The 19,673-nt window shown below is 35.9% G+C and overlaps 1 protein-coding gene across 2 annotated transcripts in view; it reads right to left on the bottom strand.

Annotated features, from left to right (window-relative positions):
- VWA8 (von Willebrand factor A domain containing 8) overlaps positions 1-19,673 on the bottom strand; it is a 182,733-nt gene that overhangs the window by 82,531 nt on the left and 80,529 nt on the right. For both annotated transcript variants that reach the window (XM_059839092.1, XM_059839093.1), the window contains exons 21-23: positions 13,616-13,692; positions 1,497-1,572; positions 722-857 (exon numbers count right to left, since the gene is read on the bottom strand). In XM_059839092.1, coding sequence (XP_059695075.1) covers positions 722-857; positions 1,497-1,572; positions 13,616-13,692 — 289 coding nt within the window. The remainder of the gene's footprint in view (positions 1-721; positions 858-1,496; positions 1,573-13,615; positions 13,693-19,673) is intronic.

Here is a 19,673-nt window from a genome sequence, read left to right as displayed (position 1 = left end):
GGCTAGCAGAATATTTTAGAATAAGCCCACCTTGTGTTTATAATGACAAGCAAAACTCAGGTGTGCCATGTGAGTACTGAATGATTGCTACACTCAAACATTTTTCTTAATATTGTTAAAAAGAAATTAATTATATAAAGTTTAGCATCAAGTAGCATCAAGAGATACCTTCAAACATAGCCTTTTTTTCAAAAACAATGAAAAATATTTATTTCCTGGAACTCAGATGGTATAAATTCCATCAAATTACAGATAGCCGGATATATTTAAATAATGAAGTAAGCACATCATCAAGTAAGCATATGCAATATTTGATTAGATAAAACCCTTGACAATTTGACCCTAGATATACTCATATCTTCCTTCTAGACCTGGTCCAATGATACCCTAAATGTCCAGATGGGCATATCCAAGATAATAATTTTCTCAACTAGATCTTTATTTCTTAGGGCAAATGAGAAGCAGAGAGGTCAATTTACACTTTCTAGGTTTAAGGCTCTTTTTAATTCTTCAGCAAAATTCACAAGAATGCTAATTTTAAAAAACCTTAGTGGCTATTGCAAAAGGAGTAGAGAAAATTACTGTAAATTCTTTAATTGTTAACTTCTTAGCAACAAACAATTTATCCATTTGGAATGGTCTGTGTTGCTACTGAGCAACTGAAAACGAGCAAAATGTTACATTTTACTGTAAATGATGAAAACGCTTTTGCTCTACTTACTGGCAACAATTCGCCTTCCGTCTGACAAAACCATCTCCCCACTTTCTACTAAAGTTTTTAAGATACAGGTAACGTTTGTTGGTGCTTTGTCCGCCTCATCAATTACCAAAATATGTCCGAACCTCACTGCTTTCACCTAGAAGAGAAAGGAATCATAACATCACTCCTGGCCAAAACCCTGCTAGGAGCTGCAGTACTGATTTCTCAGTGAGCAGCAGTGACACCTCAGTGGCACTGAGACAAGAAAGAGACTCAGAACAAGGATAAGCTGTGACCAAACTACAATAGAAGGAACAGAAGGCAGGTGAGACAAGAAAGTTGGGTGTTTCCATTTCTCCTGGACAGGGATGGAAAGGGAGGGAAGTGAGCAGCCTGACTGAACAACTTGGAGTGCAGACAGAGACGTGCAAAGCCAGTTTGCATCTAGACTGTCAACATGTAGCTGAAAGAACTGAAGAACAGCTGCAACAGCTGTTTGGAGCCCAACTTAGTATGTAGGTGTGAGGTGCTACAAAGGACAAGAAGGCAAATACCACTCTACCTGTTAGAATGTGTCAGGTTAATACTAAATATTTTCCATACTCATTTTGTATGTGGGGACTCCCAAGATCATCTTCTTATTCACAATTGGCACAGCAAATGTGACAAATGTGACCAAATTAAAATTATTAAAATGTTTGTTACTATACTCACTCACTATGCCATGAAAAATCAAATCACCAACAGTGTAAATAAAAAAAAATTCCAAATATAAAATTCAAATGCTACTACTGACCAGTGGTGAATCTTCATATATAATAAGACCATCCTTTACAGAAGGTTGTAGGGTAAGGCTTTGTACAGTGGTATCCCTGAAATGTGGAAAAACAGATGGCATTAATTAAAAATACACAGGAATGTTAGTTACAATAAAATGCAAAATGAATAAATGAAAAACTGATTAGTCTCTTTCTAAGAGGAAAAAAAATTATTTTTTAGTCTATTTGAATAACTGAGAGCAGTGTGCCCGCTTAGTGGTCAAATGTGAATATCCCTGCCTCTGCCAGGACTTTCACAGTAGTTCTCCATTTCTCATAAACCCTGAAAAGAAAACCCTTGAGAAGAGAATCAGTATTTTTTTGTATGCAGGCACATTACTGATGTTACTGTTTCTAGTTAAGTATGCTGAAACTGTCATTTACGTGACAAACAGGAATTGTTACTGTTCTAGCTTTCTTCTCCACATACCATCATGCAAAAAAACCTACAAACAAACAAATCCAACAACCTATCATGTGGAATCCTTAAAATCAATTATTTTTCTTTTAAGCCCTACTGTCTTGCTACATTTTATATTATGAACAGTATAAGCTCTTAGACGGGACAGAGGCTTCAGTAGCAGTTTCTTTCTGAAATGTTATTTGTCTTTGAATTGCTCAATTGCTTTTTCTTCAAATTTAAAATAGTGCTAATTAAAATCTGTAATGAGAATATTCCTTAATCTTTGTTAATCTTCACTATTTACCACTGAATGTACAGATAAATAAAAAACAGTTGCAACTCAGAAAGGTGAAGCAACAGACATCACCACAATGGCTTCACCTACATAAATTATGTCCATAACCTAGGGAAAGCCCCTCCTGATTGTATAAAATACTTGCCCAGACCTTTGTCATTATCTGTATAACCAACCCATTTACTTTGGGGTTCAGATGGACCAATGAGCAATCCAGACCTGGGTCATGACAGAATGTCCCCATGACTCCCACACTTTCATAGGCAACAGGCAATTCAATCTTAGGGCAAGTTGGTTTTGCCATGCCTTTCCTCTTGTATTTCAAAATTTGGATTAGTCTGTGTCAAAACAATGATGGGCTGATCGCAGGACAAAACCCATCAGGAAAACCTTTTTTAATACTGCTTGAGATCCACATACTGGTCCATTGGTAAGGTTGGTAACCTTTGCACTGTATGTAACATTTGATACAACAAAAATCTCTTACCTTTCACAGCTGTGCTGTGTAACAAAACTGTTTGTTTAAGCCTAGCTGACTCACTCTTTCAAATATCCACTTAGTTCTATCTTTAATTTTGCAACACCTTGTAAAAATCAACAATTCTGATAAAGCTCCATGGGTACAGGAAATCAAACAGTTCTGTTAGCACACTATTAAGTGGCCAGCTTCCAAACACAGTTTTAAACTGAGAGGATAACTTGCACATTTCCTTTATTTGAAACTGCTGTCAGCAGGATTTCTGTCTCTAATCACTAATAATTTCTTGTTTATTTTGAAGTCCACAATTGATTTATCCCATAGTTTCCATGCACAGAAATAAAGCAGAGGGAAGAAAGAGAGACTTCAAATGTTTAGCTACTTGATCTGAACTTTAATCCAGAAAGGGAAAGGTTACAAAGATGGGACCACATTCAATTCATTTAACCCTGTTACAAGTAGGCAACCCTGCCACAAATAGTTATATTAACATTGTATTCACTTGCAACATATAATTTTTTAAATCATTAAAATAAGCAGTAGCACTAATCTGCTATTTTAGAAATCCTACTGTGGACACAAAAACAAAGCTTCTACCATCATCCTGTGTGTCTAAGCAATTTATACGCTGGGCAGAGAAATCAATAATGGATCCAAAAATAACAACAAACCAATGATTTTTGTTTCTTGAACACACATTATTTAGGGACTAAATTCTCAGATTGTATGTATCAGCCTACCTCCACTATCAGTTAACATTTCTGGTTCAAGCCTATATAGTTGCAGACGCAGAAGAATTTTAAAATGCGTAAACCAAATGCTAGAGTATTTGAAGGTCACAGTCACAGGTACTAATTAGTCAGAAAAACCTCAAGGAAAAATGCTCTGAGGAATTAATACAAGGTAAAAAGGGGAAGAATTTGTCAAATTTGCACTGTGATCTCTTTAAAGTAATAGAAAGGTGAGAAAATGAGGATAGGCCAAGAATAAAATAAAGGAAGATGAATTAGAGGACACTTTACAGATCATAACTTGGCACTTAGGAGATAATGAATGAAAAACAATAAAGTGAACAAAACACATCAGGAAATGAAGATCTCTAGTGATGTGCTGTCACAGCTGATGACACAAGAAAAGACAAAAATGTCAGATGATGTTCTACTGTAACATGAAACGGTATTATACTTTTGCTGAGCGAGTTAATCCTCTGGCTCTGCAGAGATTACTTACAACCCCCTAATACGGAATACTAAATTGTGCTTAGTATTCCACAATAATCAGCAGCCCACATAAATCCTTAGGATGATCTCATTCTTCAGAGAAGACAGAATTGACACATTTTTGGGGAAAATAAACACTACAAGAGTTTACTGTTCATTTCAGGGCTATTACAAAAGTAGCATAATCAGAAAAAATACAGAAGGTATCAAAATAAAATAAAAATTGACATTCTGAATCTATCTTCTAATTTTTTTCTTATTTTATCTTTCTTCTGCTTTGTTGAGAGTTGGCCTTAGTATTTAAGGAAATACACTGGGGGATTTGCAATGTATTACAGAAATTAAATGTAAGTCAGATACTAATTCCATTGGCTTGATAATTTAAGTGTATGTGAAACTCCTGTATTTGCTTAGGCTATTACATTCAGACAGGTATGAATGATTTTACAAGGGACATGACAGATCAATGTTATTTTCCTTTCAGAATCATATGCTATACAATTATATATCAATAATTTTTGTTCTTCAGAAACCTACCATGACCCAAACACAGTAAAGAATGGCTAAAAAGAAATTGTCTCCTTAGGGTTTTTTCTTAAATTTCCACTTTTTAGTGAATTACATAAATGTAAAGGTACTGAAATAGAAAAATAAAAACACATTAAGTCTGAAATATTTTTGAACAACAAAAAGCAAGCAGCAATTCCTAAATGCAAAATATATCTGGCACTCAAAATTCCCACAGGAAAGGAACTAAAAGCTCCAATTCACTTTCACTTAGTAACAATAGCACCTTAGTAATAACTAACAGGCTCTAACAAAGACATGAATACCAAAACCCCCCAATTTCATCACATTCAGCAATGAAAATAGGTCTGACACAAAGAAGCAAGACACTAGGAATGTAGAGTAAGAAAAACTATCTGACATACTGTCATTTTACTCAACTGAACTGATTTTAGCTTTATCTGATTGTAAACGAAAAATAGGAAAAGCTCACTGATATCTTTCCTAAGAATGTACTTTTATCAAGGAAGCCCTTCTCACAAGTGCTCAATTCAAAAAGAAAAAAAAAAGAAAAGGGGAAAAAAAGAGAAGAAATATTTACTACTGAAAAATAGCAGCTTTTCTGACAGGACCACTCAATTCATAGTTGGACTTCTGAGAATTCTTCTCATGTTTTTTATTAGCTCCTATTGCTGTCTTTTATTTATTTTTCGCTACTGCTGCATTATTTACCCTAAAGGCAGCTATTTCTGAAGTCTGCAGACTGACTCAAACATACTGCTGCAACAGTTTCTGTTTCACTGACAGCAATGCCTTCCTTCTGGAGAACAACTATGAACTGTGTCAGGAGAAATTTCCATCAACCTCAGAGAGCTAGTTGCTATCCTCTAGTTTAACAAAAGGTGCTCCAATGCTTTAATTGAAGATTTGAGTCCCCCAGGAAGGCTTGTCCCCTAATACAGGACCCAGCTGACATCACAAACACATTCCCTGGAATTACTCCATCTTGACAAGTGCAGAAGAATACAGTCCTGGGTTCTGTATGTACTTACACTGAGGCTAAAAGAGTAAGAGATTATTTGTGCAAGGCAACCTTGTGTTCTAGGGGTCCCTGCTCATGGTAACAAGGTTATATAAACTAAGCTCGGATTTGGCCGCCTTCTGATTCACCACACAGAACTTCATGGTAGTTGAAAGGAAAATTCAGAGACGTAGAGTGTATGCTCTAGAAATTCTCCTTCACTTCTGTGAGGCATCAATTATCTAAATAGCTATGTACATAGACACATATTTCTTCTCGATTACATGTCAATCAGACATGAATATACCCATCTGCTGTGACCCAATTTGAAAGAGTATATGAAAAATAATTAGTCCAAAGGCCATTTGAAGCTGTTAATTGGTCAGTTAATCCACTCATGGATTATCCTGATGAAGAGCAGGCAATCCCAACACAAAGAATCAATCTGCATGATTCTGACATTTACAAATTAATTTCTTTAGTCAACCCATCACAGAGCCACTGCATTGCATGACCTGACTGCTATGTTTAGGAAATTCTGAAATATCTGAAAAGCCAACCAGATGTCTCATTGCTCTGTTAAAAATGACCCTGTAAAGGCTTTTTGATTTATATGTATGAACAGATAATTAAATCCACCTTTTTTTTCCTGCTAGGCTGTTACAGCTACTCAGCAGGACATAAGTTTGTTTAAAATGCAAGAAATTATTTTGACTATAAAGGTACTCATTACTCAGTATGATTGCAGGTGGCAGAAGAAAGGTCAAAGGGAATTATGTTTAATTCATGTTATGTGCTAAAATCTGAAGCTACACAATTACTTGTATGTGATCCATCTGACAAAACAAGATGCAAAATTCACTCACCCTAATTGTAAAATCCATAAATGGGGAAACACGACACCCTGCAGCTTCCCTTATTGCTTGTAAGAATACATTTAATTGAGTAAACAGTGAGAAACTCTTACTTCAGCTTTAGAGGAAAATGAAACAACAGGGTCTTCTAACCTGAGCTATTTCCCTGTAACAGCCATGCAGCAGGATATTAAAGCTGAATTCAATTCCTATAAAAAAGAAAAACGAAGTAGCTTTCTAACACCTGGAATCTGACAATAACAGAGCTAGTCAGCCAGCTTTTGAAAAGCTAACATTGGAAACAGGGACCATCGGCTGGCATGAAATCTTGGAAGCTTTGTATTGCAACTCTGTATTGGCTGAAAATGTATTTAAGAAAACAGGAAAAAAACAAGTAAAAAACTATAAAGACACCTATTATATAGTCAATGCACTCAGCACTTCACAACATAAATCTTCATGACAAAAATGTATCATCTTATTACTTATTTCCTAACATGACCTACATAAAGAATAAAGCACACAATATTTTCTTTTAATATGTACCTTATAATCTAAACATTAATGACTCATGAATCATGAGGAAAAATTACCTAGACTTTTGTTTTGTGGCTGCCAACAAAGGCTGCCAACAAACAAAACCACAACACAGCATCTCCCCTGCCTATGCTGTGTTCAGCTGAAATAAACCAGGGCAGCTATAGAACACTTCCTTCAACAGCCCACTACGGAGATAGCTTTTCTGTATTGTTCATGTTTAAAAAGAGACCTGCAGAGCTATATCAGCATTTAACTTCTTTCATGTGGTCCTATGTTCTTTCAAGAGATGATAATCAAATGCAATTCTGAAAACAAGCACTATACAATTCTAGTATCTACCTGTATTTTGGGCAAAGGAAGCTGTTTCTTCTGAAACAGCTCTTTAAATTAGAATTTAAAAAATCTGAAGTCAATAAAGCTAAAAGGGTAGTTTTAAATTATCTCAATAAAGGAAACAGATAATTAGATTTTATACTTATTACATGTGCTGAAAAAGAGGGAAAGAAAATTAAGATCTAAAGATTAATGCACAGTTTGTAGTAAGTATTGCTTGCAGGGACACCATAAGCTCATTTTCCTACCTCAAACTCCCCATTAATTGGATTGTTAAAGATCACAGCAAAATTACGTTTGTTTTGAAAAGGATAACATATGCAAACTCAGGTAAGTTTTGGAAAAAAGATCATCAGATTACTGTAATTTATTAAGGAACTAGAAAAGGCACAACACAAAATGTAGTAGATTTTTAAAATGAACCCTGTATCACACTTTCCAATCATCAGTCACTAGAATAAATATAGTAACTCTGAAGGAAGATGTGATGTCAAATCAAGATGTTTTAAGCAAATTCTTTGCAAGGAAATGCATTGGGACACATAGAACTAGTTAGTGTTTTATCTTGAAAGAGGATAGTAAGATCATCAGATACAAAATAGAATTTCAATAGCAGTTGGTATTCCATTGACAGTGTCAAACGTCACATTTACAACAAAGAAATTGCTGTAGTGTACATGTAAATGCTTAGAAAAATAAGTTTTCTCAACTTGTAAGAAAAAGATATCAAATGGAGAAGTAAGACTTAACATGGCTAATTTAGGGGTAAGCTAAAGAAGAAAACTTCCTGCATTCTCTATTTCAAGAAAAGGCATCACATCATATTTACTAGCTGTTCAAACATTTTTGACTACATGGAGAACAGCCCTCACACACTAAAAAACATTCCCTCTTTTTGTCATATGACTCTATGAAGATTCATATTATATTTTTTCACAATAAACTAATTTCCTAGAAGATTATTTTCTTGATACACAGAAGAAGAACCATGGAACAAAACTAATCATTTCACATCTACAGATTCCCTGAGGTTCTGAGCAGCAGAAAATCCATTCATAGCCGTCAAAAAAGTATTGATGTAGATTACACTGCAGTCTACACATCAAAAGCTTCTATTTCTGTAAGTGATGTTGATGTTCTTATGCAGATCTATACACTGAAAACATTAGAGTTGAAGTTGACTAGCTTTACTTATCATTACTTCAGTGGCCACATCTTTAGTAGCTCAGAGGAGGGATACCAATTCTCCCACTAGTTCCCAAGTTCCCATCACAACAGAAAAGCATCGATACTCTTTACTCCTGATCATTTTCAATTGTATAGAGGAATGTCTGTGATAGACAGATGGCAGAGGAGACTGTGGGCTCCAAATTTTGCATTTGCTACAGCTAATCTGTCGCTGACACAGCATGAAGCTGGAAACATAACGAAAAAACTTCTGCTTAACGACCACTCATTATTTATTTGCATACCATAACAATAAATAAATAATCTAGAAGTTATCAAATTTAATCTCATTAACACACTGTGTTCTGAAAACAATATTGAGTCTGAAGCTGTTTCTTAATTCTCACAACTTTAACTACTGTTCATACTAACACATTTGAGCATCAGCTAAGGACAGTGCAGGTGGCTTCCTCCCATGCAACAACCACTGCTGGATTATACCATTTTATGAAGATAAGATAAACTAATTTTTACTTTTTTTTTTTTTTTTTTGGAAGACTACAACATTACTACAGCACACCTAGAACAAGAGCTAGGGGTCATCCAGCTGCTATCTTGCAGAAATTGCTAAATTACAGAATCAGAATGGTTTGAGGTTGAGGTTGGAAGGCACCTCTGGAGGTCATTTAGTCCAACCCCTCTGCTAAAGAGGGCCTCGTGGAGTCAAAATACTCAAGACAGTGTCCAGCATCCAGATTTCTAATATCTCAAAAAATCAAGGAGCACAATGCACACCGAGTTTTAAAGAAACGGTTTTGGTATACAAAAATGAACTTCATGCCTTCCTGAACCTAAGAAATATGTTTCTGAGACAGATGATCTGCAATTAATTTTTTGTAATGGCATCATCAAGACAGAGAGGTTTTTGTTTGCTATCAGAGCAATTAAGAGCACAATTCATGATGGCAGATGGTAATTTGAGAGATTTCATGTTACCAGTAGCTCTTTTTGGCTATGTGACTTAAAGCAAATCCAACACCATCAGAACAGCAGTGACAGCTTTCCCAGGGCTTGTTCTCCCCAATATTCTTTTTGGTTGTTTTTAGCTGCCTAAATTAGTATATGAGAATAAACTACATTTAAATATGTCTTTTATTTTTTATGCTTTTGTACTAAGCATAGCAGTTTATTTTGATAAAAGCTAAGATCAGATAACAACATATGACTCCAAAAAACTCTATGCATATATATTAATCCACATGCCTCTCCACATTTAGCACCTAATTTATACCACCAGAATCTACCATAAAAATTGTGTCACTAAAGTTTACATCTTCCTAGTCAGAACCTTGGCTTTTAGGAAGCTTTCTATCAAAAGTCTTTTCATAATCCCCAAAATCCCAACAAAACCAAAAAAAACCCCAAACAAACAAAAAAAACCCTTCCAAAATCCCCAAACTGGAACAATAAATCAAGCTTGAACTGAAAACAGAAGGATAAATGCTGTAGTTCTGTATATAGTCATCACAAAAACAGTAATTGCAAGGAGGAGAAATCATTCTAATTGAAATATAAAACACAGCTTGAGAGTATGACTTAATTCCAAATAGATGCAAACTTATATGTTTCAATCACAGCTAAAAAACATCTTATTCCAGCAAAATCATTCTTTGTGTAAAATTAGTTAGCAATTTTGAGGATAAGAGAAGTAAAATTAATCTCTTTTTTCTTTGATCATATCAAAGGAGACAACTATTTAGAGTCCATGATACTTTCTTCTGACATTTTTATGTAGGAGAGATGGGAGCTTACAATTTTATACTTATCTATTGCTCCCATCAATGCTAGGAAGGATTTTACAGTCTTAACAGGGCATATTTTCTTGCCTGAGTCTTCTCTAAAGTTTTACTTTTTTTTTTCCTTCTTTCTGTGGAATCTTCTTGATTTTAGAGACTTTGAAATTCAAAGCAAGATATCATGAGGGAATAAAAAAAGCAAGATATAATGAAACATAAATATACAATAAAGAATAATAAAGCATGATATCCTAGTGAGGAGAAGCAGAGGAGCATGCCCTGAACTCTTCTCTGTGGTGACCAGTGACCCCAGGGAACGGCCTGAAGTTGTGTCAGGGGAGGTTTAGGTTGGATATCAGAAAAAGGTTCTTCACCCAGTGGTTGGGCAGTGGAACAGCTTCCCCATGGAAGTGGTCACAGCATGTCTGAGTTCAAGAAGCGTTTGGACAATGCTCTCGGGCACATATGTGACTCTTGGTCCTGCATAGGGCCAGCAGCTGGACTTTGAGGATCCTTGTGGTTCCCTTCCAACTCACCACATTCTATGACTATCAGTTTCCATGAAAATGATTTCCCTGATTTGATGAAATACTAATTTAGTCTATCAAATTTAACTTCAGATTTTTGTGTAGAACCTCTGGAAAATTCTTTCCACATCACGCACAGGAAAGACAGCAAAAGTAGTAACAGAAAGGTTCATAAAATAATGAGGCTTTCCAGAGTTCATTAATTTAGGAGCAACACAAATGCTCATTACATTAGCTTGGAGAACATAAAATTTTCTTACAGCCAGTTTCTTAGTTACTGTCTGTAAAATATGTTTAATTTCTATAAGAACCCTTAAAAGTTCTTTGATATTAGACAAAATAAAGCTGTTGTTTATTCTGTAACATGTAGCCGGTGTCTCAGGTGAACAAAATGGAGAGAACCATACCAGGAGGGTAAACAAAATTTGGGATTTCTCTGCTGAAACTTACTCTTGTAGGAAAGGAGGGACAGGGAAATCCTGGCAGATGGAAGTTCTTCCTTAACACAGAAAAGCAGTAAAATGCTTCATAATTGCAGTCCTAGGAAGAGGCTGCGATGAGTCTGTGCCATATTACCTGTATTTCCATAACCCCACAATTAAGGCAATGAGAGAGCTGGTCAACTCCTGATCAGCTGCTAATATTAGGAAGTATGCAGGAGAAAGCAGGGAACTTTTTGAATAATTCATAAGCACACATTTTTCTTAATTTCTGCCATTATTGAATCTAATTGCAGCTTCCTTCCATTAAGATTTTCTGCTTTATGGTATTGATATGATTGATAAGACTTACAAAGCTCAAGAATATAAAACTTCTCAATGAGATTCTGTAGGAAACATTAAGAGAAAGGATTTATAGCCTCCATAAGCAATCAAAACCTTTAGGTCAGTCTGACCCTTCCCATGCGAATCAGCTGCAGAGCAAGTAAATACAGACATCCCCTTTTCTGTCTTTTATCACCTTTCGTCCTCTTGAAGTACAAGACATAAAATGTGAGATCTTAAAATGACTCCTGGTAATAGCTTATTGCCTCTAAGGCAAATACTCCCTGCTTGAATGTCATTGAACGTATGTAGAGTTAGAACAGCAGAACTCCTTCCACTCTTTCATCAAGACAAAAAAACCCCAAACCAACAAAAAACCCCACCCTAACAAATTTGTCAAAATCTGTAATTCAGGTATACAAGCACCATTAAAAGCATTATATTTAGAAATACTTTCCTTGGCATGCTTAAAGGTACTTAGAGCAGCTAGCTAGGAAATCTGAAGAAACACACAGGACTATCAAAGATGAAGTGCACATGCTAGAATATTTTCTAATAAAGTACATCAGTACTTAGTACAGTAGCCATAAGCTACTGACTGAATCTCCCCCACAAAGCATGTAAAAGCTTACTAGGAAACTGTTTGGTTTTTTTGTAAACTTGCTCTTACTTTGTTTTGAATCCAGAAGAGTGCACTAACAATACTCTAATCCTTGTTTAAACACCCTGTAAAGTATAACCAAAATATTATATAGACTGAGTTCTTCACATAGCATTTCAAAATACTTCCCAGGAAGTAGAAATTTCTGATTTTGCTATATTCACAAATTATTTTTCTAAAATTGCATAGGACTGCTCATCATTCTCTGCTTCAACCTCTCTCCAAAACCCTGTATTCATAAGCAGTACCTTATAGAGACTGTAGAACACTGCATTGGCAAGACAATAAATGTACATTTTTCTTCTTAGTTATGTCTCAATTAGCATGCTGTAATTTATACATTCTACATGTAAGTCTACATTCTTTCATTTCTGCATGAAAACCCCAAACGTGGTGCTTATACAATGTTCTCCTGAGCTATATGAATTCACATTAAGCACTGTTCTGCTTCAGCACTGGAGAACACACAAAAGGACAGAAATAGTGCAGTACTTTGTGACATAATTGGGATTTGCAAAAATCACAGTGTCTTTTATTCAGACAAAGTGGGTAGCTGTTCCAAGCAGGAAAGTTAATGCAAAGCTGAAAGTAGGAGGTCACAAAAGCAGTACTTCATATAGAAGTGATAGAAATCTAGAATAAGTAGAATTAAGGAGAACAGCAGTAGAAAAGTAATGAGATAGAGCTATCCAAGTATCAGGAATACAAGACATTTGAAGACAAAAATCTGGGTGAGAAAGTGAGAGAAGAAGTGTTACAGAGACTATGCTGTTAAAAGGCAAAATACCAAAGATCCACATTTTCATTAGGACTATTTAAAAAACAGTGATTATGGAAGGAGACAGGGTGATGAAGCTAGGAAGTTAAAGACAAAGAGAAAAAGATTAGGAACGAAACTGAAATGGGATTCAGTTCCATTGAAAATAAGTCTTTTAGATATATTTATTTTTTATTTCCATTTATTAGTTTCAAGTTCACGTTCTAAAAAGCAGGCAGATAATTTCCTATAATTTCAGCTTTTGAATTGTTTTCAGTTGGTTTGTTGTCTTGAAGTCTGTCTTTTAGCTTATGATGTAATTTTCTAATCCAAACTCTTATGAGTGAGAAAGAAATACATGCACTTAGCAGGAGTGCCAAAGGAAAAAAGCCAAAAAACCTTTACTGTGCAGAATGTTTCTTGTCTGATGAGTGATATATTCAAACAACTTTTCCCTCACACAATACCTCATGCTACAGTAATCTTTCCAGAAATGACAGCAAAATATAACTTGTTTTTTGAACAAAGTTTAGCATCAGCACACTTTTACTTCTACTTCCTCATGTATCAAACAAGATGATTGCATCACATTTTTGTACCCACTCCTCAACCTGTCAGCTTCTTGCCTCTGCCAGACACATTCCTGTGGTCTGTGTGCCACTTAGGGGGCCTTTGTTCAAAGAGTAAAAACACATTAATTTCAGAAACATGAGTTTAAATAACATGAGAAATTTTATTAAAACCAAAAAGTATGGAAATCTAACACATTCTTACCTATGCAGCTGTAAATACTCTCGGGGTCTGTTTAAAAGGTGAAGGAATCTGTCAACAACCTTGTTTTTCCCAACTCCCTGCAGTAAACAAATATAATATTAAGACATAATACAGATGTACATACTTATGAGTTATAAAGACAGAAAAGATAACTTGCCAAAATGTTTAAAATACTCTCCATACTCCTTCATAGGTAAATACAACTCCAAACTATTTCAGAAAATTCTGAACACAAGTTTATTATAAGTATTTTATTTTATATATATATTCACAAAATACTTATCTGTCTTACTAGAAATAACCAGAAATAGGATTGTGCCCCTAGAGTTATGTCACACATGCTATGCATCCTTTAAGTAACACAAGTTTTTCCAGCCCTTTTATTTCACAAAGATATTGCAATGTCAATGCTAGGAAGTTGTCTTGCACTTAATAGGCAAAGTTAATTCTTGGTGGTCATAGGACATATCCTGTAACTGTCACATAGAATTTGGGCACAGCATTGGTAATAGCTGCTGATCACATTCCACTGAAGTTAAAAAAAAAGGCTCAGATGGAATCAGAATTCAGCTGGAGATAAAACTAATCTCTAACTCTATTGAAGGATGTCTGCATTAGCAAGCTGTAGAAAATGATGACAGTGAATTAGGTGTTGCAAACACCCTGGTGCATCCTGTCCTAAGCGTTTTAGGAACTGGTATTTCAGTCCAAGTCTAACCTAGACTCAGGGAAGGAATTATCAAAGAGCACAAATTAGGTGGGCTGCTGGGGAACATTCACTTCCCTCTCATCCTAAGAGAGATGAGTATGTAATATGGAAATGAGTATGCAATAAGGAAATTCCCTTCAAAAGTATATTCTAGATCTGGTCTGAAATGCTAATGTAGATGCAGACCAAGGTGATAGCTCACATGCAGAAATTCTTATCCCTCCTGCAAGGAGGTGGCTGCAGGAAGCTCAAAATGCCAGTGAGAGTGCTACAGGTTGCAAAGAAAAAGGAAATAGTAGAAAGAAAAGCTCGATCATAGACCAGCCAAAAGCTGTTTGACAAGACACTATCCCTCTGCTGAGATTCTCACTCTGACTGCATGAATGTATCTAGTAGTCCACACCAGTGTAAAGAAGATAAACATAACCCAAAGAAAGATTAAAGAGATTAGATTAAACCAATTTGAGTTTCACTAATCTGTTTCACTTGGCATTGAAACAGAATAGGAGCCTTCAGAGCAGCAAGTTATGACATTTATGATTGTAAGTTCTAGCTGAGTGATGGTAACTGCCAGCTGCAGAATTGCAAACTGTTTAAGCATCTTAAAATGGGACCACAGTCTCTCACTCCTCTGCTACGTTTGTAAGAATAGAGAATCATGCACATATGTATAATGAAATCACAGGAGGAGAGTTCTCACCATGAAAGCAGAGGAAAAAATACTGCAGAGAAGACAAAAATAGAACTACCTATATTCCACTGCAGACTTGACTCCCACACAAAAGAGCCAACTCTGTCAGTGCTCTGCAACACACCTCCTCACAAATCTACTTCAGAAGAATCTACAGCTTTAGAGAGGTGTAGTAAGAAGGTGCAACACACTAAACATGTTTCACAGTAGTTTCTGAAAACTGCCACCTGAAACAGTTCACCACTGCTGTGAAAGGGGATGAAATTCTGCTCACAGGTTCTTGCAGAAACTTATAGGACATATCCGTTTGGGGGAAAATATTCAAGTTCAGAAATTTTAGCAGTGACATTCAAAGTAACCAGAAAAAGGCTAAGAATCCCCTAGTGGTGCACACAGACAGTTTTATTCACATATGTTTCCTGCTACTTTCAGTCAGATCATAAATGGGTGAATAAACAGGAATATTTCTAATGTCAAGCACAAAACACCCATGCTGAAAGCAGCTTCCTTTCCTAAGAGAGCTAAAGATGGCTGGGCAGATGTCTGCACACAGTTTTTGCACTGATCCCAAGCAGATTGCGTATCCTGTTTGAGTGCAGAGTGGGACTCCAGCCAGCTGTGGCAAGTACAAAGATGATGAAATACATCAACATACTGAATCAATGTAAAACATACTTAATATTACATAAAGTGGTTACTGTAATTAAAAATAAAAATACAGTTACCAAAGTAATCCAGTGAAGTCAATGGGGGCTGTGCTGTGACCACATTTCACCCTTTCTTCATTTTTATCTGTGCATCTCACCACACTCTCCGCCTATTTCCTTTTATTTAAGTATACTTCAATTTCAGAACATCATACATTTTTAAAAAGGTGCATGCAGTATTTAAAAGCCAAAAGGCATTCCCACCAGGTTTCAGCTATTATAAACAAGTTAACATTGCCTAACTTCTAGACTAAACTGCTTCAGAGGGTACATTGTGTGCCTTCACAGAGGCTGTGGTGTACCACATAAAATCTTTGGTTGGCAACAGTAGCTGCAGCAAAGTTTTCCTCAAAGCTTTTTGATTCCGTCCCTCTACATTCCTACTTCATGACAAGTTACCATTCCTCTAGGTCTCAGCTACTCCACTGAGAAGTCACAATATAATAGAAAGGAAGGAAGAGACCAAAGATATTTGGAAAGCTCTTCAGCACCATTAAGAAACTCCAAAAAACAAGAGTTTGGATGAGTTTGTTCCTTTAGTAATATGCATTAGTGTAAGGCCAAAAAAAGCAGGTTTGTTCCAAATTTACCTTACCTCCATGGGATAAAAAACACGTCAGCAATCTTCTTCAAGTGAACAAGAAATGTGGAAAATGCTAACACATTTTGGAAAAATAAAAAGCAAGCCAACTCTAGTTACAGGCACCCAAGAAACAAGAAATTACAAAAATGGCAACAAAGTCACCCTCCTTTGCCCTGACTGCCGAAGATCAAGCTGGATCTTCTGGACACCTACACAGCTAGCAGTAAACCATTTAAACAGGAATAACCTAAACTATCTTTCATATGAACATACTAAAAGATTGAGTGGAACTTGGAATGGATTCAAAACATAATCTCATATAATTTTGCAATTATTGCAGGCTAAGGTAATATTCAGAGGACAAGCCAGTGTGCCATTAACACTTGCTGTGTGCTATTTATATACACACTATTGCAGTTACTTAATTTAACAGAAATATAAACATATGCTAATTAGAGAGAAAGAACATCTGTGTTGGTGTTTCAGCTGAAGAGAATAAAAATACTTCAGAAAGCAAATATTAGACAATTTTTACTCCATCAGACATATGGGACAACTGAAATAGAAAAACGGGAAGTAAATATCTGCACTAATGAATAACAAACAAGAAATTATGCAATTAGAAGGCAAAATAATCCCTTAGTTAAAAATCCTTCTAACTGACACTGTAAACACTGGCTACCAAGGATGAAATGGCTTTATTTCCTAGCAGAAGCTGCAGTTTCAAATATAAACAAGGTTGTTATAAGTCCCAGGAGACATTTTGCAATTCAGGATGCAGAACTGTCAACTGAAATTTGTCCCTTGCACAGCCCAAATAAAGACAATAAAGTTATAGTCCAAAGGAAATGGACCCAAGTTTTTGAAATTAACAGTCTGCCTCTTAGCAAAAAAAAAAAAAAAAAAAAAAAAAAAAAAAAAAAAAAAAAAAAAAAAATATATATATATAAACCAGGCTGTCTCTTTTTTATTTTCTTTCAAATGATTTGCAGATCATACTGAACCAGCTGAAGAGGTTGCCATGTTGTGCTCTTCAGTACTGCCCTTCAGCTGAAACACTGCAATCACACCTTCTCCACATTAGAGCACCTGCTTCATTACAAAAGAATGAAACAAATTTTGAAACTGGTAAAAAAGCAGTTTATCACTTTCTCACCTCATGAAGTTTCATTTTATAATTAATTTTAAAATTGCATGATTAGAGAATGAAAGACAAATTTGAGTTAACAATTTTAGCACACAGAGGCCTCATGTCAGAGTTCTCAGTTTCTAATGTCACAGAAAGTGTTGTATTATCATTATCACAAAAACTTTTCACTGAACTATGAAAATGAAGAAAATTAAAACACTTTTCATGACGCTCCGTTTCTAACCCTGGGTCTGGCACCAAACCACCGTTCATGGCCAGAGCTGTTGTGTTTCTTTCAACCAAGACATTTGCAATGCATGTATTGCTGGGGCAATTATGGCCGAGGCTGGGATTTTTACACCAGAGGATGTGTCTCTGGCTTTCTAAAAAAATGTACTATTATCAGCAAAGCAACTTGCAGTACCTATGCAGAATTATTTCACACACTCCAGGTGTTGAGAAGCCCTGCTTGGACCAAAAGTGAATAATGCATTTTAATAACTGCAGAAGGTGTGCCACCAGCAGACTTCAGACATTGCTACCAGAGGATCTCTGCAATTGACCCTATCACGGATACCTTGCTTGAATGTTAGCAACAAATTTAAATGTAAAAGCAGTGGTGATTTTAACTCCTGCCCCAGATGCAATCTACATATTCATCAGTTGCAAAAGTAAGCGTTCTGTGGTTTAGTATCTCTTTTTTTTTTTATTACAAGTTTATCATCTGGGGCACAAAAAAATTATAGTGACAGCAAAAGAAGAAAATTTCACCGTAAGAGTCAACTTAATTCCCTGTTAGGAATCATGAATGGAATGCTTTGGATGCATCTCTGACTGCAGTTCTAGATAAGCTTGTATAGTTGATGCCTTTTTCTGACTTTAAGTAGAACCAGAGCCCTGTCAGGCTAAATACAATCATTGCATTTCCAGTGAGGTAAGACAACTGTGGTCCAATGGAGAGAAGCATATGAAAAGTTTATGATGGAAAGAATCTGTGAGAAGTATCCAAAAGAAAAATCAATTCATTGTTTATTTTTTAATTCTGGTTCTTCAGCTTAATGTGTAAAGGCAGAAAGCAATACTGTGAGCAGAGACACATTTTAAAAGCATGCCAATTCTCTTATGTGTACACACTGACTGTACCAAGTCAAAGTGAATATTTTCCGAGTTTTCCACAACTGTCATACCTAATTCCCTAGACAAGAAATATCATAGTATTTGGCCTAATTTAGCTCATTTGGAGCTCAGTTTCTTCATGCTCACAATAATAATAAAAAAATTGGATTAAGATAGTACATTCTTGACTTGCAGAAGAAACTGTCTATTTTTAAACAAGTTTAAGCTGGAAAACAAGGCTTATTTCTAGAAAAGTTGAAATGCCAAGCATTTGCTATTTCAAGTTTTTTGATGACTGATATTATTACATTCTCAGTTTGCACTTAATTCAATTTCACAATGAGTTAGAAATAAAAATATTATATTAGAAGAAAAGATCTAATCAAGCATGTCATTTTAAATATCTTTAAGAAAGACTTAATCATTTGTCCTACTAAATTCTTCAAGAATAAAATAAATTCCTAGTGTGAGCTCAAGAATTCATGTAAGTTGATCTCCCAGTTAAAGAAAGGCAGCAGAAAAGATGAAATTACATTGTCAGGGAAATATATTAGCAAATGTACCAGAATGCCATTACATTTCTAAGTCCTTTTAATCACAGAATAGCTGGGGTTGAAAGGGAACTCTGGAGATCATCTAATCCATCCTAAAGCAGGTTCACCTACAGCAGGTTGCAGAGGATTGCATTCAGGAGGGTTTTGAGAATCTCCAGGGAAGGAGACTTCACAGCCTTGGGCAGCACGTTCCAATGCTCTTTCACTTTCACAGTAAAGAAGTTTTTCCTCATATTCAGATTGAACTTCCTGTGTTTCAGTTTGTGCCCATTGCCCTTGTCCAATTGCTGAGCACCACTGAAAAGAACTGGGCCCCGTTGTCTTGACACCCACCCTTAAGGTACTTGTATACAAGATAGCCAAGATTTGACAAGATGCCCTTCTCCAAGCCAACAGGCCCTGTTCCCTCAACCTTTCCATGTAAGAGAGATGCTCCAGTCCACCCATAGGACACTCACAGCCTTCATAGGCTGGACAGAACTCATAATTCATGTATGCTTAGTGTGATAGTATGCTTATGATAGTATGCTTACTGTGGGTTCACATCAACACTTTTAACAAGTGTTGCC

This window comes from Haemorhous mexicanus, chromosome 2 (genome assembly GCF_027477595.1).
Source record: "Haemorhous mexicanus isolate bHaeMex1 chromosome 2, bHaeMex1.pri, whole genome shotgun sequence".
NCBI classification, from domain to species: domain Eukaryota; kingdom Metazoa; phylum Chordata; class Aves; order Passeriformes; family Fringillidae; genus Haemorhous; species Haemorhous mexicanus.
Note: the sequence above shows the minus strand (reverse complement) of the source record. Positions and strands in the feature narration are given on the sequence as shown.